Source organism: Corythoichthys intestinalis, chromosome 10 (genome assembly GCF_030265065.1).
Source record: "Corythoichthys intestinalis isolate RoL2023-P3 chromosome 10, ASM3026506v1, whole genome shotgun sequence".
Classification (NCBI taxonomy): Eukaryota; Metazoa; Chordata; class Actinopteri; order Syngnathiformes; family Syngnathidae; genus Corythoichthys; species Corythoichthys intestinalis.
Window position 1 is genome coordinate 11,474,990 of NC_080404.1, and position 24,250 is coordinate 11,499,239.

General features: G+C 37.3%; 1 protein-coding gene across 10 annotated transcripts in view; it reads left to right on the forward strand.

Annotated features, from left to right (window-relative positions):
* Positions 1 to 24,250, forward strand: part of adgrb3 (adhesion G protein-coupled receptor B3) — a 304,460-nt gene that overhangs the window by 127,604 nt on the left and 152,606 nt on the right. For 7 of the 10 annotated variants that reach the window (XM_057847941.1, XM_057847943.1, XM_057847936.1 and 4 more), the window contains exons 3-4: positions 8,690 to 8,800; positions 11,227 to 11,388. The exons of 2 other annotated variants lie outside the window; for them this stretch is intronic. In XM_057847941.1, the coding sequence (XP_057703924.1) occupies positions 8,690 to 8,800; positions 11,227 to 11,388 (273 nt within the window). The remainder of the gene's footprint in view (positions 1 to 8,689; positions 8,801 to 11,226; positions 11,389 to 24,250) is intronic. One more of the 10 variants, XM_057847942.1, reaches the window with a different exon arrangement.

Sequence of the window (24,250 nt, forward strand, 5' to 3'; positions counted from 1 at the left end):
ATTTGAACAGGAAGGCATTTTTGAAAAAAAAAAAAAAAAATTTAACAGCAAAAACCTAATTAGAGGCGAGAGCACGCGAGAGCAGAATTAAAGACGCCGTGATTTTAACGAGATATTATCGTGTTTACCTTGTTTTGATCCAAAAACTCCACGTAGCATGTATCACCAAGTGTCAAGACACAGCTGTGAATGGCCACAGCCGGATTTTTTTTTAATTTTATGGGTGAAACATGGTCATATAACAAGGGTCGAGATGCAGAAATCGCAGACAACAAGGAGTGGTTGAGATTTTCTTTTTCATATAGTTACCCTTTTAAACGTTATTTTTCTTTTTTTTTGTTGTTGTTGTTTGGATCGATTATTCATCATTGAAAATATCAGGGAAAATGCGACAGTAACAAAAAAATACAATTAAGCAATCGTTATGGGGTAGATATCCGTGACTTTTTTACCGACACCAAATTTTTCATTGTGACGTATTTGTTTAAAAGTTTAAAATATGCGAGTGAATAATTTTTTTAAGTCATTTTTTTTTTTAAACTAAAATTTAGACATCAATTAATGATTCTAGGCTAAAAATGACAGACATTTTGAATAATAAACGTTATTACTTACCTTCTTTTTATGGCTAAGTTGAAACAAAAGCGGTTGCGCGACGTCTGTAAACGGGGGTTTTCAGAGTAAAACGGACAAATTAAAAATAGTTCGGAGGCGTAGTGCGCCATGAATCTGCTATGGCAGCATATAGACATATTGTTCTATCAAACACAACAGTTCTTTTGGCTTAAAATACAGCAGTTAATTTTAAAGAGGGGTGCAAGAGCAGAAACTGCTTTTTCAGTCTTGTCTGTGTTTTCCGTACATACATATATATACACATACCTATATATACACATACATATATATACGATGTGCTACATGGTGAATTTTTGTTCCTAATACAGTTACCCAACTCGCAAGTGTTTTGAGATACAAAACTCTTTAATTTTCCTTTTTCTTTCCCCTGTGAAAATTGTTTGATTTACAACTGCGGTAACAGTGGCAGAGAACTTTAGAATAAATGCAAAATGTGAAACACCATAGAACGCCTAGAATTACTGGCATTGTTGCTGCAGTAGAGACAGTAAATCTGTTCAACACCTAGCTGGTATACGTACAAGGGGGAGAACAAGTATTTGATACACTGCCATTGTCAGTGTATCAAATACTTGTTCTCCCCACTGTATATTCTTTTTCATGCTTTCCAAAAAATAACAAAAAATTATTTCCTTCCGAATATAAAAACTGTATGTACTGTATCTATAATGCTGTTCCGTGGTGGGTAGGTGCATAATTATAGCCAGAGAAGTCCTAAAACCTTTAGGTTATCTAAAGAATTATAGAAATTCAGCTAAAAATAAAATCCAATATACTAAATAATGTTATCACTACGGTAAATGCATTGTACTGTACAATGTTTTAGCGTGCAATTTTTCTCAATTAAAAACATGTTTCAATTTTTGGGTTGGTGCTTTCTGGGGGTGGGATTGGAATAATGGAATTTCCATTTATTTCAATTAGGAAAGATGATTTAAGTTTTGAATCTCACAAAACATCCAATACACACTGTATAAACCTTATCTATTTGTCAGCAAATTTTTGCCGTTCCACTTTTGGTATAGAGACAATTGCAAAACCCTAGGGACCAACTGAAGAATCCGACAGAGGCGAGGGCATGATATTCCTTATCAAACAGATATGGCGAAAAACACTCAGGTGACTTGAAGTTCCGCTCTGAGACCCACAATTTGGCCAAATTTGAAAATTGTCCTATATGCATGTGTGATACATAATTGGAAAGCTTGAAATCTATATTTTCTCTGGTGAAAGAAAACATTTGAACAGGAGGGCATTTAAAAAAATAAAAACGTTTTTTAAACAGCAAAACCCTATCTGGAGGTGAGAGCAGAATTACAGACGCCATGACTTTAACGAGATATTATCGCATACTTACCTTGTTTCGATCCCAAAACTCCATGTAGCATGTATCACTGAGTGTCAAGACACAGCTGTGAATGGCCACAGCTGGATTTTTTTGGACTATTATGGGTGACACATAGTAATATAACTAGGGTCGCGATGCTGAAATCGCAGACATCAAGGAGTGGTCGAGATGTTCTTTTTCATATGTTTACCCTTTTAAACGATTTTTTTAATTCCATTTTTCTTTGTTTGGATCGATTATTTATCATCTGACATATCGGAGAAAATGTAACAGTAACAAAAAAAATACAATTAAGCGATAGTTATGAGGTAGATATCCGTGACTTTTTTACACACACCATTTTTTCATTGTGACGTCATTTGTTTAAACGTTTAAAATATGCGAGCGAATAATTTATTAAAGTATTTTTTCTTTTTTTTTTTAAACGAAATATTAGACATCAATTAATGATTCTGAGCTAAAAATGAGAGACATTTTGAATAGTAAATATAATTAATACCTTCATGTTATGGCTGGGCTGAAACAAAAGCAGTTGCGCGACGTCTGTAAACGGGGGTTTTCAGGGTAAAACGGACAAATTAAAAATAGTTTGGGGGCCTAATGTGCCATGAATCTGCTATGGTGGAATATAGACGTATTGTTCTATCAAACACAACAGTTGTTTTGGCTTAAAATACAGCAGTTTCTTTTAAAGAGGAGTATAAGAGCAGAAACTGCTTTTTCAGTCTTGTCTGTGTTTTCCGCCATATATTTTATAGACAAGATTCACGTGCAAAGCAGTGTGGTTGATGAGGGTCAACCAATCAATTTCTTAAAATGAGAGCAACATAGTGTACTTCTGCTGAAAATAGCCTAATCTCATTTGCAAAGCTCTGATGATTTGTTGCTGTCAAGTTGTTAGAAACTCGAGGCACAGCTGGATTCACCTTCTATCCTTAAAATGTGATCATAACACCTTTAAAAATTAAAAACATTTAGAAAAAAAAATTTTTCTCCTCTCACTTTAACTAATTGCAGGTGTGATGTTCAAAGTATCAGTCAATAGGATGATGTTTTTGGGGAATAGTTTTTAAATTCGCATGAGAAACAGAAATAAATGTTTACAGAGTGGGAACGCAATGGCTTGGCTTTGTATAACTGACATTTCCATTTTGTATGATCCTGAATATTGATAGGACACACATTTACATTAATCCTTAGTCCCAAAAATCTGATGCATGCCATTTTATATACAGGCCTGTAGAAGTGAATAATTCATTTTATCTGAAGAAATAAAACAGCTAAGAGATATTTATATATTGATCAAAACTTCTGCTTGATGGATGCCAACAATTTGATTCCTCGGTAATCTGGAATGAAGATGCATGACTTTTGACTTCAATTCGAGACATTTAATAGTTCTGAATAGCGCTCCTAAATTGAAACTCATGTTGTCTCAAACATAACATTACAATGGCTCTCAATCTGCTTTCTGCCCTCTAAAGTAGTTGAAGCAACCCATTTGTACCTGCTTCTGACAAATGATCGTAATCTGTTCTCTAACCACTTGAATTAATATCTCAATAGAATTACGATTTACTGCTTTTCTTGTTGCATTTTTTATTGTTCCCTAAAATCTCAAGCATCTTGGAATCAAAAGAGGGGAAAACATTTTGACAAATATGGCGGTAATGCAAAAGAAGAAATACTGTTAAAAACACTGTATTTGTCTGAAATGTTTTTAGTTGTACAGTGGTACCTCTACTCACAAAATTAATTGGTTCTGGAAGTCATTTCGTAACCTGAAAATTCTGTATGTAGAGACGTGTTTTCCATGTAAATACCCTAATCTGTTAAAAGCCCCCCAAATTCAGACATAAATCTTGTATAATGCATAAAAATTCATCAAAACATGTAACAAATACATTAAACAATTAGGTTATTGCACAATAAACAAAATCAGAGTTGTGCATAATGTAAAAAAACAAGAATAAGGAATAAAAGTTGCAAAGCTGTCGGAACACGAGGGGCGAATGAAGAGGACACTGGGATACAAACATATACATACATATGGTAGAGGTCCCTCTTAGCCAATTGGATACCAGGAATTTTACACAATAGCCAATTGCAGAGCATCTATAAGTATGTTACGTTCAGTAAACTCTGGGAGCTGCGAGTACCAGCCATACTCACCTAACCCTAACTTTTCTTATCCTGAAATTTCATTGGTAACAAGAGGCAATATTTTCCCGTTAAGGCATGTCTTAACCTGAAAACACTGTATAATGTTTATATTTCAGTAAGACTCAAGTTGTTAGTGTTGAGTAATCTGCAAAATCAGTGAATCATTTAACAAAGACACTAGCACTCATGAACATTACACCACAGTCAAAGCTTTTTAGACACTTTGTCATCCTACTGCATGTGACGTCTCAGAACGCTTGACCGCGGGTGTACTGTAAGGGAATGATGTTTAGCAAACAAAAGCTTCAACAATATTTGTACAGGATTTGTGCACTCATAACCTAAAACACAGAAAAAAAAAAAAATCCTGTGCTCACGACAGATGGTGAACGTGTTGGTAGGAGCTAACGTTAGGAGCTAACGTTAGTTTTGTGAAGCATGCCATGAATGCATCCGTATTGAAACTTGCTCGTCCACTAGTAACTTACATCAGTGATCCCCAACCAACGGGCCAGGGACGGGTACCGGTACCGGTCCGTTGCGCATTTGCTCCCAGAGAAATAATAAATAATTTGTTATTGACCGCAATCTGGCCTGTGGCTTTTGACACACCAATCTTATCCCCCAGATATAGATTTCTAAAAATCGCCCTTTGGTGGCTGGCCGCCATTACTGAAGTGTTTGCAGCCCAGTGTCAGTCAATGTATACATTAGCGTTAGCTGTTGTTGGTTGTGTGCTGTGGGCAGCGACATCTTTGGACAGCTTTTTTACAGGGAAAAGGCCACCTGCTGAGCCAGAAGAGGAGCCTACAACCAATTCCATTCTGCATAATATGTGGCTAAAAGCTAGCTAACGAAAAGAGAATGCACTGAGAGCATCATACCTCGTGGTGAACCGTGTCACTATAGCCAAGAAACCTTTCACGATTGGAGAAGAACTCATTATGCCTGCAAACAAGGATATTTGACAACAAGTTTTAGGAGAGGCCACTGTTAAAAAGGTTGATTCAGTGTATGGTGAGTTACATTTTTCCCGCACTTAATGTTCGTTGTTAGTGCCGTTATTTTATAACTGCTGTTATTTTCTGCCACACATTGCCGGTCCATGAAAAAAAGGCCCACGTCACAGTGGTCCTTTGTGCAAAAAAGGTCGGGGACACTGAGTTACATGATTCAATAAAACCCACACAATAGCCCTCATGACTAATTACCGTAGACATTTTCCGGATCACTTAAGGCAATGCTAGGGAACTTTTGAGTCTTTATAAATATTTTCATATCATTTGTGATGACAACTAGTTGAATGACACAATTGTGATGGCCTGAGGGTGTCTGTATTGCTTTCACCGGCACTAATTAACTTTGAGGAGAGTGGCAGGCAGTGTTGTTAATAATGGCGTTAGAGTATAACAGCCTTTTTAACAGCGTTAGAGTGGTACCTCAACATACGATCGCTTCGACACACGATCTTTTCGACATCCGACGTAAAATTTGACTCGCAATTTGTTTCTAAATCCGACGACATGCTCGAAATACGACAATTTATGACAGCGCCACAGTTTCTTTGTTTTGTCGGAAGACGGACGCACGGTGGATTTTCTTGTGAGAGAAATCAACACTGGTTCCAAGAAGGTTAGTGTAGGTGGGGAAAAAAGGAAAAGGTGAGGCTTACCATTGAAATGAAGATGGAAATGACAGAAAATTTTGAGCAAGGTGTGTGCATCCGTGAACTGGCTCAACAATGCGGCCGTAGAATGTCGATCTCGACGAGCCTCCTACGACCTCCGTTTGCCAGTCTTTCTAAGTTAAGGTGACTATTATTACTGTGGTAACATCACCAAATAAATCACCAGCTTCGTCAGGTTTCTAATCATTTGTTCCATCAACTTGTGCAACACAACACGCCTACTCTCCGCTGCGGTTGACGCCAGCAACAAAACATGAAAAGAGAAAGGAAAATAGAACCGTACGTCAACCACGCGGTGCGTTCAAGTACAGCCAAAAGCGTCCGCCACATTAGAACCCGATTTGTTGCATTATTACAGGAATTATTATTATTATTATTTTTTTTTTTTTTTAACCTGTCCTGTTCAGCGGCTTGACACGGAGAATGGAGATCTGAGTATCCGATTGATCTGAACAGTTTTAATATATCACATGGGAGTATGAATTACATCTATTGTGATCATTCAACGCAGCTCGTTTATTAGGAGAAAGCAGTGAACAGGAAGGGGTTATGGGGGAACAGAAGAAAAGAGGGCGAGAGAGAGACAGAAGAAGCACAAGGAACAACAAGAAATACTTTAACCGCCTACTCTAACTATGAATATGTTGTTGCTATCATTATCGAAGTGTATTTCCGGTTGACACCATGTGGGGCCCTGATAACCAAGGAAAGGGTGGAGGTGGGAGGTATTTGTCTGAGAGATAATCGATTGGGAGGGGTGAAGTGTACATAAATCAGCCATGTGATCTAGAACGCAGTATTTGTGTGAATCCTTTGCGAGTGTAAGTATGTTGGTATCGTATTCTATGCTGTCTCATCACTAATCCTGACACTGAGGTTTTCCACTTGAGTGTGTCTAATTTCACCTAGTCATGCCTGAGTCCCATCTAACATGTGATAGTCCCGCAGACGAGTGGAGATGCTGCGTGGGTGCCACCCCAGGGCCATGGCCCTTCCCCATCGAATCCGGGGGGTGGGGGGGTCAGGTGAGCCAGTGCAGCCCATCCCTCCTCCCATAGCCCAGCAAAGGGGCCATCGTCATCCCCCAGGGATCCAGGGTGGTCCCCCACGGGCCCCCATCAAACAGCCTTCAGGGATGGGATAAGGAGACGCCCCCCCCCCCCCCCCCACGCCCACCCACCTGGCCCACGAGCAACAGCCGCAGCCCCCCAACCTGCACGGCACATCGCGGACCCCCATTATCATTATTATTATTTTTTTATTTGTTATTATTATAATATTATTCCAATGTTTATTGATAATTCATTTGTTTCGCTATGTGTAATATCCAGTTGTAATAATACCAGCAGTATTTATTAAGGCTTTAGTGTAGGTTTTCGGTTTGTGGAACGAATTAATGAAATTACAATGTATTCTTATGGGAAAATCCTACGATATGACCATTTCGACATACAAACAAGGTCCTGGAACGAATTTACTTCGTATGTAGCGGTACCACTGTTATTAATTTTCCCATATTTGTAAAGGACTTACCGTTACTGAGGATATAAATGGGCACGTTACTACAATTTGTTTGAATAAATGATGGTGGGGTGGAGGAATACGGTAAAAAAAATCAATCATTATTTTCAACAATGTCGTATGATATTGTTTAGCCACAATTGAATTCATTACCTCATCACCATTCATCCTTCACATAGCCGCTAGAAACAGAAATGTCGTTCAATCCAACTGCAGGCGACCAGAAGATCAGGATTTTATGACACTGTGCGCTGGTCCTCGTGGGAAATGCAGTCTTCCTTAAGGCCAAACACTACCGCTTTTGTCCACCTGCGTCGCTAAAGTCGACAAAAACTGAAAGTTCCCTATTTTTCTGGGGTGAACTGTCATGCCTAAAATGGCAGGTGATTATACATCAAAATGAACACATTATTGATATTGCAATTTATTAACATATTCCAATCCTTGGATGATTTCAATTGAGGCAGTCATTAGAACACGTGCAGTTGAGGAACCTCTACACTTGAAGGAAGTAGGCTGTTTATTGGTTTACACGAAACTTCTTCCCTTTCTAATGACTGGTGCTTTTGATTGCCTGATTTACTAATATAAGCAATGTGATTGTTTGACTTGTATTCCATTTTGTTATCCATCACTTGCTCTGCATTTGAGAATGATGAAATCACTTCACTAGGATCACAGAGTCAAAAGTTGTTTTGAACTTTATGGTCATTTTCCTCAATTGCAAGAAGGACGACTGTTAATGGAACTATTTCAAGTCGTGGTTGGATACACCAAGACTTTTGCTAGCGTTGCCATAGCACTTTGTCCCTGTGCTTAAGACAGAGTGAGCTCGCATTGCCAAGTACGCATCTCAAAACAAGACATTGACTGTCATTTGGCCTGAGTCAAAGATGCAGCAGTTAAATGAAACAATAGAGGAAACTGTGGATCAATCGCATGTTATGTCCATGACCCCCTCCTCTGTGGCTTTCTTACAGCTTACACATTTTACTTTCATTTTGGTTTCCTTTTCTTTTTCTGGGTACGCGGGAGAGCGGGAGGGAGGGTTGCTGTTTGATTGACGTGGCCGTCAAGAAAAAGCGATGTGAGTTAATTTGCATGTTTGTTATGTGTCGACACTCTGCTTACAAGCTCAATTAATAATTTGATCTCACGCTTAAAATTGTTGCATTGTTCTATGCCCTAGAGTGAAGGACAGATAAAATACAAACATGTGTGGTCTTTGTTTCGAGCCATGTACTGCGTTTGTTCCCAACATCCTGACCAAGAATATGTAATAAGTTTTGTTGTCTAAGCCTAGCTTTCACATCAACCTCTATTTTGTCTCATAGAATATGGAATGATCGGAGAGCATACAGTAAAAAGTCAGCGGCCAAGATCAGTTCATGACACAAAGGCCCTGCAGGAGCAAGCTGAATCTGCTAAATTTATGGCACAAACTGGTAATATAATAGTTATATTTCCCTATTTTATTTTCTTAACTAAACTTAATTTCATCATGCATGCTCTCTCTTGTACTGCACCTTCTTGAGTGGAAATGTTTTGCATTATTTTTTTTTTTTCCCCAAATCATTCTCAACGTAAGAAATAAAAAGGCACATCTTTCATTTATTTAGAATTTACTTTCAACACTGAACATAATAAAATGGTAGCACAGTTCATTATATTTTCGAGTGGAGGTTTACTCAAGCATTGCACATGCAGAATATTCATTTAAAACTAAGGCACAGTGGTTTTTGTTTAAAGACTACATAATTAATTAAATTGAAATTGATATTCAAGAAAAAAAAAGCAGTCATAATAATATAGCATTAAAGCATAACAATTCAGTGCTTTAAGTAAATTGCGTATATTTTAATCCAAATAAAGCAATGACAAAGCAAGACTTTGAGGTCATTCTCATGTTATTTTTCTAATTTAAGTTGATTTAATATACTGTATTTTCCGCACTATAAGGTGCACCTAAAAGCCTTCGATTTTCTCAAAAGCCGATAGTGTGCCTTATAATCCGATGTGCTCTATATATGGATCAATATTAGTTAATCATGGCATGATATTCCCTTTAGTGCAGCTTCATCTAGTGGATGCATAACTTAACCCCAACAACTACTACTACTGAGCCTTAAAATGTGGTGCGCCCTATATATGAAAACAGTTTTAAAATAGGCCATTCATTGAAGGTGCACCTTATACGATGATGCCCTTTATAGTGTGGAAAATACGGTGTATGTATATTTTAAATCGTATTTCGTGTTATAGTGGGTTGTTTCCTTTCAATATTTTTGTTTGTTGTTTGATTGAGGGGAAATGTTTGCCATTTCTTGTTCTGTTTACATCGTTCATAACCATTTTAATTTGCAACCTACCATCTCCCTGAAATAACGTCCACTCATGAACACTTCTCCATGTAATACATGCTGTAGGTATGTTGCATCCCTGTCGAGGTGTTTCGTGGTGCCTTTTTTTGGTTTTCATTCTCACATTATTTACACTCCCTGTGCTGCCTCATTTAACAAATTGATCCACCTTCCGGTCTATCTTATAATTCCTAAATTTAGTGACAGAGTTCTGATCTGAGTTCCTAATTGGCTGTATTGATTTATTGCTTATGCTATGTAGTAAGGAGCTGCTTTGAAGTGTATTGTGCTCTGCTCAAAGCATTCACTTGCCTTCGAAGTACTGAAAAGGTAGAGGTGGGAAAAAAGAATTTTACTCCAAATAATTTTGGCTTTTTTTTCTTATATAATGGTGTTGGTGATTTAAATGCTGCCTCATCATATTGGATTTTTGTGGGTTTTATTCTATTTTACTTTTTTTTGGTCCTACAAAGACCATTGAGATTATACGGTACAGGCCAAAAGTTTGGACATACCTCATTCAGTGCAACACAAATGGAGGTGAATAGCCAGAGTGTGCAAAAAGATACTAGAGTATTATACACGTTTTTTGCTAAGTACATAATTCCACATCAGTCATAGTTTTATTACCTTCAGTGAGAATTTATACTTTAGGTAGTTGTGAAAATAAAGAAAACGCACAAATGAGAAGGTGTGTCTAAATTTTTGGCCTGTACTGTATGTTTTTTCACAACAATTTTAATTCTACCACTTCTTAACACCTGTATAACGATCGGTTTAAAAATACCTGCTCTCTTCGAATATAAACAAAAGAAAATCCCACTGTTAGCAGAAAAAGATAACTGCAACACAAAACACATTTGCACTTTTTTCCTTTCAAAGAAATAAATAAATAAAAATAGAGAACCGTCAGTTTTAGTACAACAAAGGGCATTTAATCTTCAAATTAGTAATGACGAGAGCAGAAATTGCAGTTCTGTCGAGGAAATCACAGTTCTGCTGCAGTGCAGGGCTATCCATTGTTCAGAAGTCGATACTAACTCTCATCCGTTTCCATTTTGTTTCTTCAGATGTCATCATCCTCGCATGTCACCATGTTTGTTTTATTCATGGTAATTTTCTACCGTGCTTTTTGAACATGTTTTTGTTTCACTGAAATGCTTGAAAAATCTATAGCGATGAAATGAAAGGGAGTTAGAATACAACCATGTTTCGTGTTAAATGTTATATACCTTCATTTCTGTGATCTTTATGAATACGTTCTGACTTTGTCAATTGATCTGCTTGTAAGTTAATTGCTCTAACAATTAAGTCGATATTTAAAGATCATCCAAAAAAATGATACGTGTAGAGTAAAACCCTCGGTTGGGTCCTTTTAAATCTTGAAGATAACGCCTCTTTTCTGGATAACTTTGGCCTTTCCTCATTTTACTGCCCACTTTGCCCAACCTTAGTCATACCCCCAAAACCATATTGCTGCGTTTAACTAGTGTCACCCTTCTCCCATACAGGTGAATCAGGTGCAGAGGAGTGGTCCCAGTGGAGCTCTTGCTCTGTAACATGCGGTCAAGGGTCGCAGGTGCGAACAAGAACATGTGTCTCACCATATGGAACACACTGCAGCGGCCCTTTAAGAGAATCAAGGGTTTGCAATAACACTGCCCCTTGTCCAGGTAGTGTTAGCCGCAGATTCTTGAATGTTTTTTTACTTATTTGTTGTTGAAATGGCAGGAAATGTGTTGTATTTATAGGAATATGTCTCACATCGTATGAACATTTTAGTCACTCTTAATCAAATGTTTTCTTTCGAGTTAATATATGAATGTGCGTGTTTTTTTTTTTTGTCATTATCATATTTATGATTTTACCATTTCATCTAACTATAAGGCACCCCACAAGCAGCAAAATGGTTTAATGACATTTGTTTCTGCATGGAGCTGGAACTGATAAGGCAGCGTCATTTCCTTGAAGATTATCAAGGAAACTCAAAATAGCTTGACTGCGGTTCTTAAAGCACACCTTCCACCCTTCAACCCCCGCCCACTCCAACCCACAATAATATGATAGATGAGTCATCTCGTAGCAGCATCGGACTTGTGATTGCGGTGTCTACAGTCGTTCGTTCGGGTGCTTGTTCATGGTCAGGAATAATTTGAATGTTCTTTTATTTCAAATAGAAAACCATACACCAAAAAAAAATCAGATATAATCTACTTAGTGCAAACATTGCAAGTACTGATTTCTGGACTGGGGGTGAAAAATCAACAGCAACCAAAAATGTACAATGCCAGAAATCACACAGTATGGTTCAGTTAGGGGGCAGGAGTGTTTAGAATTCTCACAGCTTGAGGTGTGAAGCTGTTAGTAGCGACGATCCAGGTCTTTGATGACGCTGGATTCCATTTTTGACTGTGCTTTTGTCCGTGTCGGCAGGTCAACTTGTCAGACTAATGTACAAAAAAAAATTGGAGGATGCTTACATTTGGTCCTCTTTTCTTAGTTTTCACACTGTTATTTTTATTCCTAGGTTGTAGGGGGGTATGTAAAATGGCAGAATCTGATTGGACTGCAATTGTGGCAATGTGTTTTGTAATACCTGTTTTTTTTTTTCTAAACAAAAGCTGTCTGCTAAGTTGCATACCATTGTTACCTCTAATTTTCACATGTCTGAGCAAACACACAAGCTCCCTGAGGACATTGAGGACCACTGTGAGCAACATCAGATGTTTACGCTGTGGCCACACACCAGTATCACACCCGTTGAAAGCTTAAAATGTAAAAGACAAAAATCTCATTGTTCATGAGTGTACTATGTTATAAGGAAGAGTCCTGCTTTGGCCTGGGTAAGGTCCAGTTGTGGCATGGGTGAGTTTATGAATAAAACATTATGAACAACCACGATAAGACTACTGTATATCAAACTCCCACAATAAAACTGTTCAGACAATAAGGACATTCAAGATTCCTATTCTCCATGTCAAAGCAGCTTTACAGGACAGGTTAAAAAAAAAAGAAAAAATCTCACTCAGTTTCACCGCTTGTTTTTCTATTTGCACATACTCTGACAGCCATTCCATCTTAAAAGAACTGCTTTTTTTTTTACTTTGGCTTGATGGGTGTAGTATCGTTGCCCGTTACTTTCGCCATGATAGGGGTTAGCATTTGTGTCTCTTAACGTTAGCTAGTTAACCTGCACACCGCGTATGGGCAGGGCAAATATGCCCAACATTGTCAATGCTATGATTGACTGTGTAGCGTAAGTGAAGTGAACTTTATCGCATTATTGGCTAGACAACTGTTGCTCATTAGGTTACATTGCAAAATGGTACAGAAAACAATTTTGTTGGTCTAATTAACTAGATTATATCGCCTCTTTAATTAATACTGCAACACTTGCAAAAATTGGCAGTGGGATGTTGCTTCAGTAAATCAGCACAGACTTTTTTTTTTCTCCGCACCCACCCACGTCATTCACCTCACAACTATATACAATGGTGGTGTAGTAACCCACCAATGGGAGTGTTGCTTTTTTTGCCGTATGGAACGCACCAGTAGGAGTGTCTCGTTGCCATATCGGACAAACTAATAGGAATGTTGGTCTGACACATCACTGTGGCACCGACAGTAGTCCTAGTGATGCTACAATTGTTTCTGTTGAATTTTATTTTTGTGCGCTGCATGGATTTTATTGTGCGCTGAGTATGTGCAAGCAGTGCGCAATTGCCCACGCCACGCAGCTTAGAGGGAACATTGTTGAATATGTTTATTTTTATGGCACTATTTTCTCATCATAAATAACTTATCAGTTAGGATGTCACCAAAAGCGTCCCACAAATCAACACGCTGATGCGAGGATTCCAGCACCTTCTCATTTTTACGTCAACGTTATCCTGTAAACGTAACCGTGACTGTGACCTTTCTCTATGTTGTGTTCACACTTCAGCTGTAGTGATCCCTTCCACACCAGAGTTAACATTCCTCAATCACATCTCTGGCACACTTTACCAAATAACAACTCTAGGAAATTAAAAGCTCAAACATTTGGTTTCAACACAACACAACTAGACAAGCGTGAAAATAGTCTTGTACTATAATTTTATCAACTTGATCACGCAGCAGTTTAATTAAGGCTCTAAGGCAGTGGTTCATAACCTTGCTAAAGTTACCAAACCACACAAGTTTCACATGCGGATTCACCGAACCCTTCAGAATTAGGTAATAAAGCTATTTTTTTCAAATTCAAAACCAATATATATATAATAATTTGGCATCTCCCTGTTTAAATGTTTTCTCATTTTGACAGCTTGTTTTATAAACAGGTCAAAATTTGAGACCACACTGTGGTCTGTTCTAATAAGACATGTGCCAGTTACCGGTTTCAAGGTTTACCGTGGTTTGAAAATGTCACGGTTTCCAAACCCCTTAAATTTTCCGTACGGTATTCGCTATTTTACATGTCACAAAAATGCAGCCAGAAATGTCTTGGAGCAGTAGCGCTCACCCTTCCTTCTTGTGTCAGTGACGCTATTCTGCTGGACAGCTAGCGAACCAAAAAAGAAACACTCCAAACACAAGTCTTTTCTTTTCTTGAATTTATGGGGGTCTCAGATCATGGGAACTGAAATATACAAAATGTATACTTTTAGTGTTTTTAACGCGTGTGAATAGCTTCATTAGCACAAAAACAACAGAATGTGAGGAAGTTATATCCATGAATGCTATGAAAAAGTTCGCTGAAAATAAAACAAACCTCTTCCTTTTTCCATTTTTCAAATTCAAAATACAAATTAATTTAAATCTTACAAAGATGAATGTTAGCCTAGTCTTAGCTGGGAGAGCAGCTTCGTCAAGGTTATAAATCTCAGTCGCTGAGAAACAAGCTTGAATGAAGGGAAAAAGAATAGCATCAAAGATCGCTAATTGCAACAGATGATCTTGATCTTGCCCTAAGCACAAATCCACGTTCGCTGGACAAGGAGAGGTCTCACTTCCAATGTTTTTTTTTTTTTTTTTTTTTTTTTTTTAAGATGAAACCTTTACATAACAATATTTACATTTTGACTAACTTATACATTTTTAACTAACTGAATAAATGATCAATACTTTTTGTCTTTTTAACACAAAGGCATGACATGTAGACTGGGGTGGCGTGGCTCAGTGGTAGAGTAGTTGTCCCCCAACCCAGAGGTTGTGGGTTCGATTCTTCGCCCTGATGAACTCGCCTAAGTATCCTTGAGCAAGATACTGAACCCCATGTTGCTCCTGGTGCTGTGTCACCAGTAGGTGAATAGTGAGATAGTGTAAAGCGCTTTGAGCGCCTTGAAAGGTGGAAAAGCGCTATATAAGTATAACACCATTTAGACTGGAGTTGACACAATGGCTAAAAATGGTGAAACTTCACTTGAGCCCCCCCCCCCCACCAAAAAAAAAAAAAAAAAAAAAACAATAAAAAAGTCGTACAGTTTATATTTGTTAGTTTTATTTAGAAGTGTTTTTACTTTTTTATAGCAATAATTTTTGTTCTTGCTCTAATCTTGAGTAACCTGAGCTATGGCTAGTCTATAAGTGCTATTCATTTCAATTTTATATAAAATAGTTATTTTTTTGTTAATGTATTTATTTATTTTAACATTATATTCTTGGATTAATTTGCAAATATGTTTTGGAAAATTTTTAAAAATCATTTTCAACCGAAAAAAGATTTGTTTAACCCATACATCTCAAAATAACACATTTTGGAGCTATAATTGCAATACCGTGATACCGTGAAACCGCGGTATTTTTGCTCAAGGTTACCATACCGTCAAAATCTCATACCGGCACATGCCTAGTTGTAATCCCCCATACCAAGTGTGAGTCAACCTTCCACTGAGCAAACCAGTTCCTGCTCCCATCAGTAAGAGGACTAGCAGTTAAAAGAAAGGGATTAAGCCTGTAAATTGGGAGCAAACCAGTCCAAAACCTAGTCTAAAAAGCCACTATGCCTAGATTTAATCAGTGTACAAAAATAGATCTCTGCATTTCTTTACCTTCACTGAACCCATTAGATTTACTCACCAAACCCCTGGGGCTCAATTGAACCCAGGTTAAGAACTACTGCTCTTAAGTGTAAGATTGTAGAGTGTAAGATGGCGAACTCTTAATACAGTGGTACCTCCACATACAATCCTTTCGACATCCGACGTAAAAATTGACTCGACATATGACTAGATGCCCGAAATGTGACGATTTACAACAGTGTCACAAGTTCATTGCTTTCTCGCAAGACGGACGCATGGCAGATTTTCTTGTGAGAGAAATCAACATGGGTCCCAAGACGGTTAGTGCAGGTGGTGAAAAAAGGAAAAAGGTGACGCTTACCATTGAAATTAAGAAGGAAATGATAGAAAATTATGAGCGTGGTGTGCGTGTGAGTGAACTGGCTAGCCAATGCTGCTTACTCCCCCTTCTACTACCTACCTACACCACCCGCTGTCTCCTCTGTTTGCCAGTAAGTTAAGGTGACAATAAAAATGTTTCTGTTATTTCTTCGTTGTTCATAATTTTTGGGTTTGACGTGTGTCTTATTTAATGCATTTGTTAAATTCGACGGAACACGTCTCACCTTATCCGCATGCCCCCACCGTCTCCCACTTCTGATCGCCAGTTTCTCAAAGTTAAGGTGAAAATAAAAACACTTTTTAAAGTTTCCATTTATTATTATTATTACAATTTGTATTTATAAGTCATTTGCTTTGCTATGTGTAACCGCTATTAGCAATTGTACCTGCAGTATTAAGGATTTAACACAGGTTTTGGGCTGTGGAACGAATTACTCGAATTACAATGTATTTTCATGGGAAAATCTCACTCGACATACTGTACGACCATTTTGGCTTACAAACCAGGTGCTGGAACGAATTAAACTCGTACGGAGAACAGAGCTTCAGACTGCGACTAAATGGTCTCATTTTGCGACTAAAATTAGAGCCAGTACTAATATTTGTTTAATCTACTCGTACATGTGCAACATTGCAGGTTTATTTTTTTTATTATTTATTTTATTTATTTTTTTGTTGTTGTTGTTGTTGTTGCTGACAAACTCCTTCACGGTGATATCCACTAACTGGCTATAATGTAACAAGCTGGTTTGCCAAGGAAAATACAACAAAAGAAAAAGAAGGTGGAGGTGGGCAATGTGTGGAGCAGGTTATAATTAGGGGTAGCGGGGAAACTTGACAGCACTTAAGCACAGGTGAACTATGGCGAAAAGAATAATAAATGACTTCTTTCTTTCCAACAAACCCACCAGCATTGTTTCAAAGGAGGCCGACAGAGGGAAAAAGTCTGGCGAAAAAAGGGAGAAAATTAATTTTTCGGGATTAGTGCCTTGCAGAGTCCACCTGGCTGACAAAGCAAGGTTCAAATGACACATTTACTTAAACCTATGACTATCTTTAGATTCTGCTTCTTTTTCACATATACAGTACAGTAATCCCTCGCTACTTTGCGCTTCAAACTTCGCACCCTCAGTCCATTGCAGATTTTTTTTCAATTGAAAAAAAAAAAAGCTGTCCTGTTCCGATCATGCTGTCTCCCTCTCGCTCCTCCGTCTCCCTGCTCTTTGTTCCTCAGTCAGGTAGTGCACGTGCACTGGAGATGTTTATTAAAGTTAACGATGAGTGACAGATGACTGTGTTTGATATTGCTAGAGTCACTCACTAACTTCTGAAGTGCCGCATGTGTCAATCATAGTTTAACTTGTTAAACAGTTGCTGTGGCAACTCATTGTGTGTATATGAGCAGCTCTGAGCAAATTTGAATAGACTCACTCAGTGATGCATTTCATAAAGCCAAGCATTTTTCTACTACTATCTTGTTCTTGTTTAGAAATAATTCAGTGGGACAGTAACATGTTTCAAACTTATTGTAATTATTGCATTGGAAGTGCTTGAAAAAAATGTAAAAAAATTTTTTTTTTAAATATATATATATATATATATATATATATATATATATATATATATATATATATATATATATATATATATATATATATATATATATATATATATATGTATATACATTTTTTTAAATTATACACTTTGGGAAAAAAGTGAAAAAAATGTCTTATACAGTATGTATCTCTTTCCAATGCTAAATCTGAATAAATACATTGAATACACACACACAAAAATTGAATTCAAAGCAGCACATCCCACACATTTTTTTTTTTTTTTCCTTTTGGCGGGGGGTGGGGGGGTTGCGCGCAACTTCACTGTTTTTCACTTATCGCGGCGGGTTCTGGTGCCCATTAAACGCGAAAAATATTTTTTGTCACGAATGGGCCAATCCGCATCCATGTTACAGCTTGGTCTTCAATAAAAAATTCTCATGTTAACCTACTTTCGAAGCAGTATATTGGTTGATTTCATAATTGATCGAGAATGAAATATAGATTAATAAATTTGTCATTTTATGCATTTACTATGAGAGGATTTATCAGTTAAACAGTGAAAATTAGACGAAAACTTCCCATGTCGATTTACAGTGTGCGCCCCTAGATCTTCTGCTTGCGCCCCTAAAATTTTAAGTTGGGGCTACTGTGCTCGTAGTAAAAAATGCGAGTCTGAAGCCCTGTAGAGGTACCACTGTACTAATAGGATGACCATTGTAAAATAGTATTCAAATGTAATGTAATATATTTGATTTGAGATGCATAATGCACCATACAGAATAGAAGATGACAAGAAGAATGGAATAAATCATATCAAATATCAGCTGAATACCAGCTCTAGTGTGCCAGTTGTTTAGATCTAAACTTGATTTCCAAAATTAGCTTTACAGCCTCATGGTGGATTGGAAATTCCCTCCAATTAATGTATTTGTTACTGTCCTTCCTACTTTCATTTGGGCAATTATGTATACAGAGCCTTATTTAAAAGAAAATTTCAAAACAACTCCAAACTAATTTGAATTCCTCTTACATTGAGTGTCAAGGTAAGAGCCGGTTGGTAATCTCCAACAAGCACACATTGTAGCGCTTAATGGATTTCTGTCCTGTTCTAATAATCATTTATTTCATAAATGACAAATATCTGTCTTGAGGCACAAATTTTAGAAACAAACTGTCAGATGGCTTTGTGCCATTGACGAAAACCATTCTTGTGTACAGCAAATTAATTTGCTTTTAATTGAACTGACTGATGAAATGTTTTATAATTCTGAATGCCAGAAGTAGAATGAAGGGCATTGATTATTGGTGTTGAAGATGTTGATAGACAACACTGGTGTCTTACCAATTCTGGATAACCTTAGTTGTGTTTTTTGCTTTTGGACAACATGTGTACATTTAGAAGAAATATAATGGGGTTGTTGATTATGAGAAAACTTTTTTTTTTTTTTTTTTTTTTTTTTTTTTTACATTTTGGAAATTAGAAAAATAAGCTTCTTATTATGTTTTTATATAATGTGGCGAGGACAACGCTTTTCCTATCAAAAGACAGGAATTCAACGTCTGAGAAGACATTTATTTGAAGCATTTATCTTCTATAGATGTTGCATTTGATAATCCAGAATCTGTATGGCTTGGCCTTGGAATAGTTGGCACTCTGGAACATTGTATTTAAAGCAGGGTTCTCAAATTCAATTTCCACTGGAGAAAAAAATCCAAAAAGTAAAACTAATTCAATACTTCTCAATACTTATTCATAACAATTTAGCATTTTAACCCTTTTCCAGAACAAAAACAAAACTAATGACTGTCTCCTCTCTCGTTTCACTTATATTTTGCATACTCCTCAACCTGCTTCATTGAGTAATGACTTTGTAATTCTTGGGCATTCCAACTTTTTTTGTCAGAGTGCCTCTGTGCTCGGCAGGAAAACATTCTGTCTCCCACTTTTCTTTTTGAAACCCCTTAATAAGACAAAATATTTTTAATATGACTAATTAATTGCTTGCCTGTATGCAGTATTTGCTTTGAAACATGATCTTATCTACATACAATGGGGCAAATAAGTATTTAGTCAACCACTAATTGTGCAAGTTCTCCCACTTAAAAATATTAGAGAGGCTTGTAATTTTCAACATGGGTAAACCTCAACCATGAGAAACAGAATGTGGGAAAAAAAACAGAAAATCACATTGTTTGCTTTTTAAATAAGTTATCTGAAAATCATGGTGGAAAATAAGTATTTGGTCAGTTCAAAAATTTCATCTCAATACTTTGTTATGCACCCTTTGTTGGCAATAACAGAGGCCAAACGTTTTCTGTAACTCTTCACAAGCTTTTCACACACTGTTGCTGGTATTTTGGCCCATTCCTCCATGCAGATCTCTTCTAGAGCAGTGATGTTTTAAGGCTGTCGTTGGGCACCACTGACTTTCAACTCCCTCTGCAGATTTTCTATGGGGTTGAGATCTGGAGACTGGCTAGGCCACTCCAGGACCTTGAAATGTTTCTTACGAAGCCACTCCTTTGTTGCCCTGTCTGTGTGTTCGGTATCATTGTCATGCTGAAAGACCCAACCATGTCTCATCTTCAATGCCCTTGCTGATGGAAGGAGATTTTCACTCAAAATCTCTCGATACATGGCCCTATTCATTCTTTCCTTTACACAGATCAGTCTTCCTGGTCCCTTTGCAGAAAAACAGCCCCAAAGCATGATGTTTCCACCGCCATGCTTCACAGTGGGTATGGTGCAATTCAGTAGTCTTTTTCCTCCAAACAAGAAAACCTGTGTTTCTACCAAAAAGTTCTATTTTGGTTTCATCTGACCATAACACATTCTCCCAGTCCTCTTCTGAATCATCCAAATGCTCTCTAGCGAACCGCAGACGGGCCTGGACGTGTACTTTCTTCAGCAGGGGGACACGTCTGGCAGTGCAGGATTTGAGTCCCTGGCGGCGTATTGTGTTACTGATAGTAGCCTTTGTTACTGTGGTCCCAGCTCTCTGTAGGTCATTCACTAGGTCCCCCCGTGTGGTTCTGGGATTTTTGCTCACCGTTCTTGTTATCATTTTGACGCCACGGGGTGAGGAAGGAGTTGAAAGTCTGTGTTGCCCAACAACAGCCCCAAAACATCACTGCTCTAGAGGAGATCTGCATGGAGGAATGTGCCAAAATACCAGCAACAGTGTGTGAAAAGCTTGTGAAGAGTTACAGAAAATGTTTGGCCTCCATTATTGCCAAAAAAGGGTACATAACAGAGTATTGAGATGAACTTTTGGCATAGACCAAAAACTTATTTTCCACTATGATTTGCAAATAAATTCTTTAAAAATCAAACTGTGATTTTCTGGGTTTTTTTCCACATTTTGTCTCTCATGGTTGAGGTTTACCCATGTTGACAATTACAGGCCTCTCTAATATTTTCAAGTGGGAGAACTTGCACAATTAGTGGTTGACTAAATACTTATTTGCCCCACTGTATATATACAGGGCCTATTTATTGCGCCGGAAACATGAAAACGAAATTACCAATTCACAACTAGAAAAAAATAAAACAAACAAAACTCATGTGTAGGGCAGGCCACATTTTGAAAAGTAGTGAAGCAAAAAGTACTGATATTTCTTGTAAAATGTAGTGAAGTAAAAGTAAAAAGTACCACTTCATATTCGTACCCAAGTAAAGTACAGATACACAAAAATGCACTTAAGTACAGTTATGAAGTACTTTTACTTCATTACATTCCACCATTGTCTATTTCTGATGGACTTTAGTGAGACACATCTGACATATGTTTCAGGAGACGGTCAGTGTGACCCTACGATCCAAAGATGCAACCACTGATCCTGAGATGTAACTATTTTTTTATACTTGTACAATGAGAGCCATTCACTTCACAAAGCAGCTTAGTGTTGGAAAAATCACAAAGGTCGAAGCAGGACGTATAATCTATTAGTCTACTTTTTACACAGAAATGAATTCAGCGTCTCTTCCAGGTCACTGGCCAACCTTAGATTTCTTTGAAGCATTTTTCCTTTGGGAAATAATGGAAACAGACATGGAACTTGTTTTGGCGTCACGAAATAAAGCTGACCCTTTACTTTTTGGTAGGGTACACTTCAGGCTGCATGATAGAAGTTTAGCTGAAGTATATTATCAGAATCATGTGCAAACTCAAGAGCATCTAATTCTAATTCCATTATATTTTTTAGCTATCTGATATTCCATTACATGTTCATCCAAGTGCCTGTATCATAGAAGACCTACCTTTTAATACGAGTCGGCAAAAATCTTTTTAAATACGGTAGCTACACACATAGAAAAGTTTTGCAAAGTTTAACTTGATTAAAGCAATTCACATTCTTTATAATTCAACATGAACTTGCTTTTCACAAAACCCCCCCATTGAAAAGGGCTGTTTTTTTTCTTTTTTTTTTTTGTTAAAACACTCAGATTTCAGATTATCTTTCGCCATTGAAATCAACAGAAGTGTTATTCCAGCTTACCTGAAATACCAAAGTTTCTTTAGCTGGTGTATAGCCACTACAAAACAAATGCAAATATATTGTAATATACGTTTTTTTGCAGTCACCCTTTCAATTTTTAAATTCTCTTTATCTCAGTGAACAAGAAGCTGGCAGTTTCAGTGGAGGCAATCAGAAAACTTTTTCAGAAAGAACAATTTTAAAGAAGTATTTTAATAATTTAATATCACTGTGTATGGGCTGGTGCCAACGCAAGACATAAAGTGTCTAACTCAGTGCATGTCTGCTGCTTGGATTTTAATATTTTCTTCTCTAAGCAAAACTTTCAACCAATCACAAGCACTGCCTCTAGTTTGCGAAGAAAGTTGCCATCTGTCAGCTAAAAATGCAAAGCAGATTTTACCAGAAACATCTTTGGTATTGTGTAAAATTAGAAAATTGGAGCGAGACACTTTTCTCCTTAAAAGCTAAAATATTAAGGAGGTAGCTCATATTACAAAAAAAAAAAAAAAAGTGTGTGCTGTATTAGCATCTTGCTGTTTGAATGGTTCTTTAACATATTAAGGAACTATTGTTGCTGTACTGCATTTTGAAGATCTAAAAATAAAATTGCACCATCTGGGGTTTACACTGATCCTAAACAACATAATTACCTGTCTTGGGAGCATTTCTTGCATCGTTTGCACGTCTGATGCCGAAACCCCCTTTATTGAAAGAAATCTGATATATATTTCTAATAATTAGTAGAGTATAACGGGAAAACTTTATAATAACTATCCATTATAACTAGTTAACTCTGGAAGTCCTGGTTTTTTTGGGGGGCTATAAAGAAATATCAGAAAGGAGTCAAATGACCCCAATACCAAACTGACTACTTTGTCAAACAAAAGACCACTCAAACAAGCAATCAAGCAGCCTAGGTGTGAAGGGGGGTTTCACTCTGGATAGCTGCAATCAGCATCTTGAATATTTGCAAATCCAGACTTCTTAACTCCTGGGTTAGTGTAAAAATGATGAGAGGGCCATGTGGCATGAAACTACGACTTGTATCCAGAACTGTAGCTAAACCAGACTGTCTACATTTTACAAAATTGAGTGTTAGAACATCTGGGACAAATCTCATCAAGCACCTTTACTTTGTCATGACAAGTCCAACATTCTGTTGTCAAGGTCCACAGTTTATTATGTAGAAGCACACAATGACCAAAGAACTTTCCACAGCAGCTCAATCAACTGTTTTGTCACAGCAAACACAAGCTTCAGTATACAGTACATACCGCAGGGAAACTGCAGCCTTTGGAAGATGTAAAAAGGTTGTTCGCCCGATTGCCTGCCTGAGCGGTTCACTGTCTGACAAAGCCAAGGCACCTCTTCCCTGCAAACACTCAAGATGCTAATTGGAGCAATCCAACCCTGTGGTTTTGCGAGTTTGAATGGGAATGACTTATGAGGACCTCAATGCTCACAAAAGATATGCTGATTAGGGTCAGATGACCCTTCTCTGGATACAAAAGGGATTTGTATCAACTGATCCACCCTTGGTAGTTCTAGTGTTTTAATAGATTATCAGTAAAGTATTAATAAATGATTTATTGTTGACTTGTAAAGTGTTTTTACACCAGTTTTTTTAAGCATTTATAATGATGCCTTATGGAATAAATGACTTGTTTACTGTATGTCAATCATTAATACCGAGATCTTATAAATTAAAAATATATACCATTAACAAGCTATTAGTAACTTACTAACTAATAACTTAGTCATAGTTTATTTATGATATTGGGACATTATTCTATAGTTGCAACTACTACTCACTTCTTAAATATTAGTAAATGACGAATAAGTGCAACTTTAGAATAATGTCCAAATAACATGCATAAGCTCATAATTAATACTTAATATAGTAACTAACTCACACTTTACAGATCAGGTGTTTATAGTTTGCTAACAAGCTGAACTTTAATATACTAAACTTTGAAGAACAGCAACTACTGTAGGTTGAACAAGTTCAAGATACAGAAATTTTATTGTGGTATTTAAAATATCAAACTTTTGTACCACAAGATTGTTCCACCCATAAGCTTTTCTGTGTGCTGTACTTTACCAAAGAAACACCACAG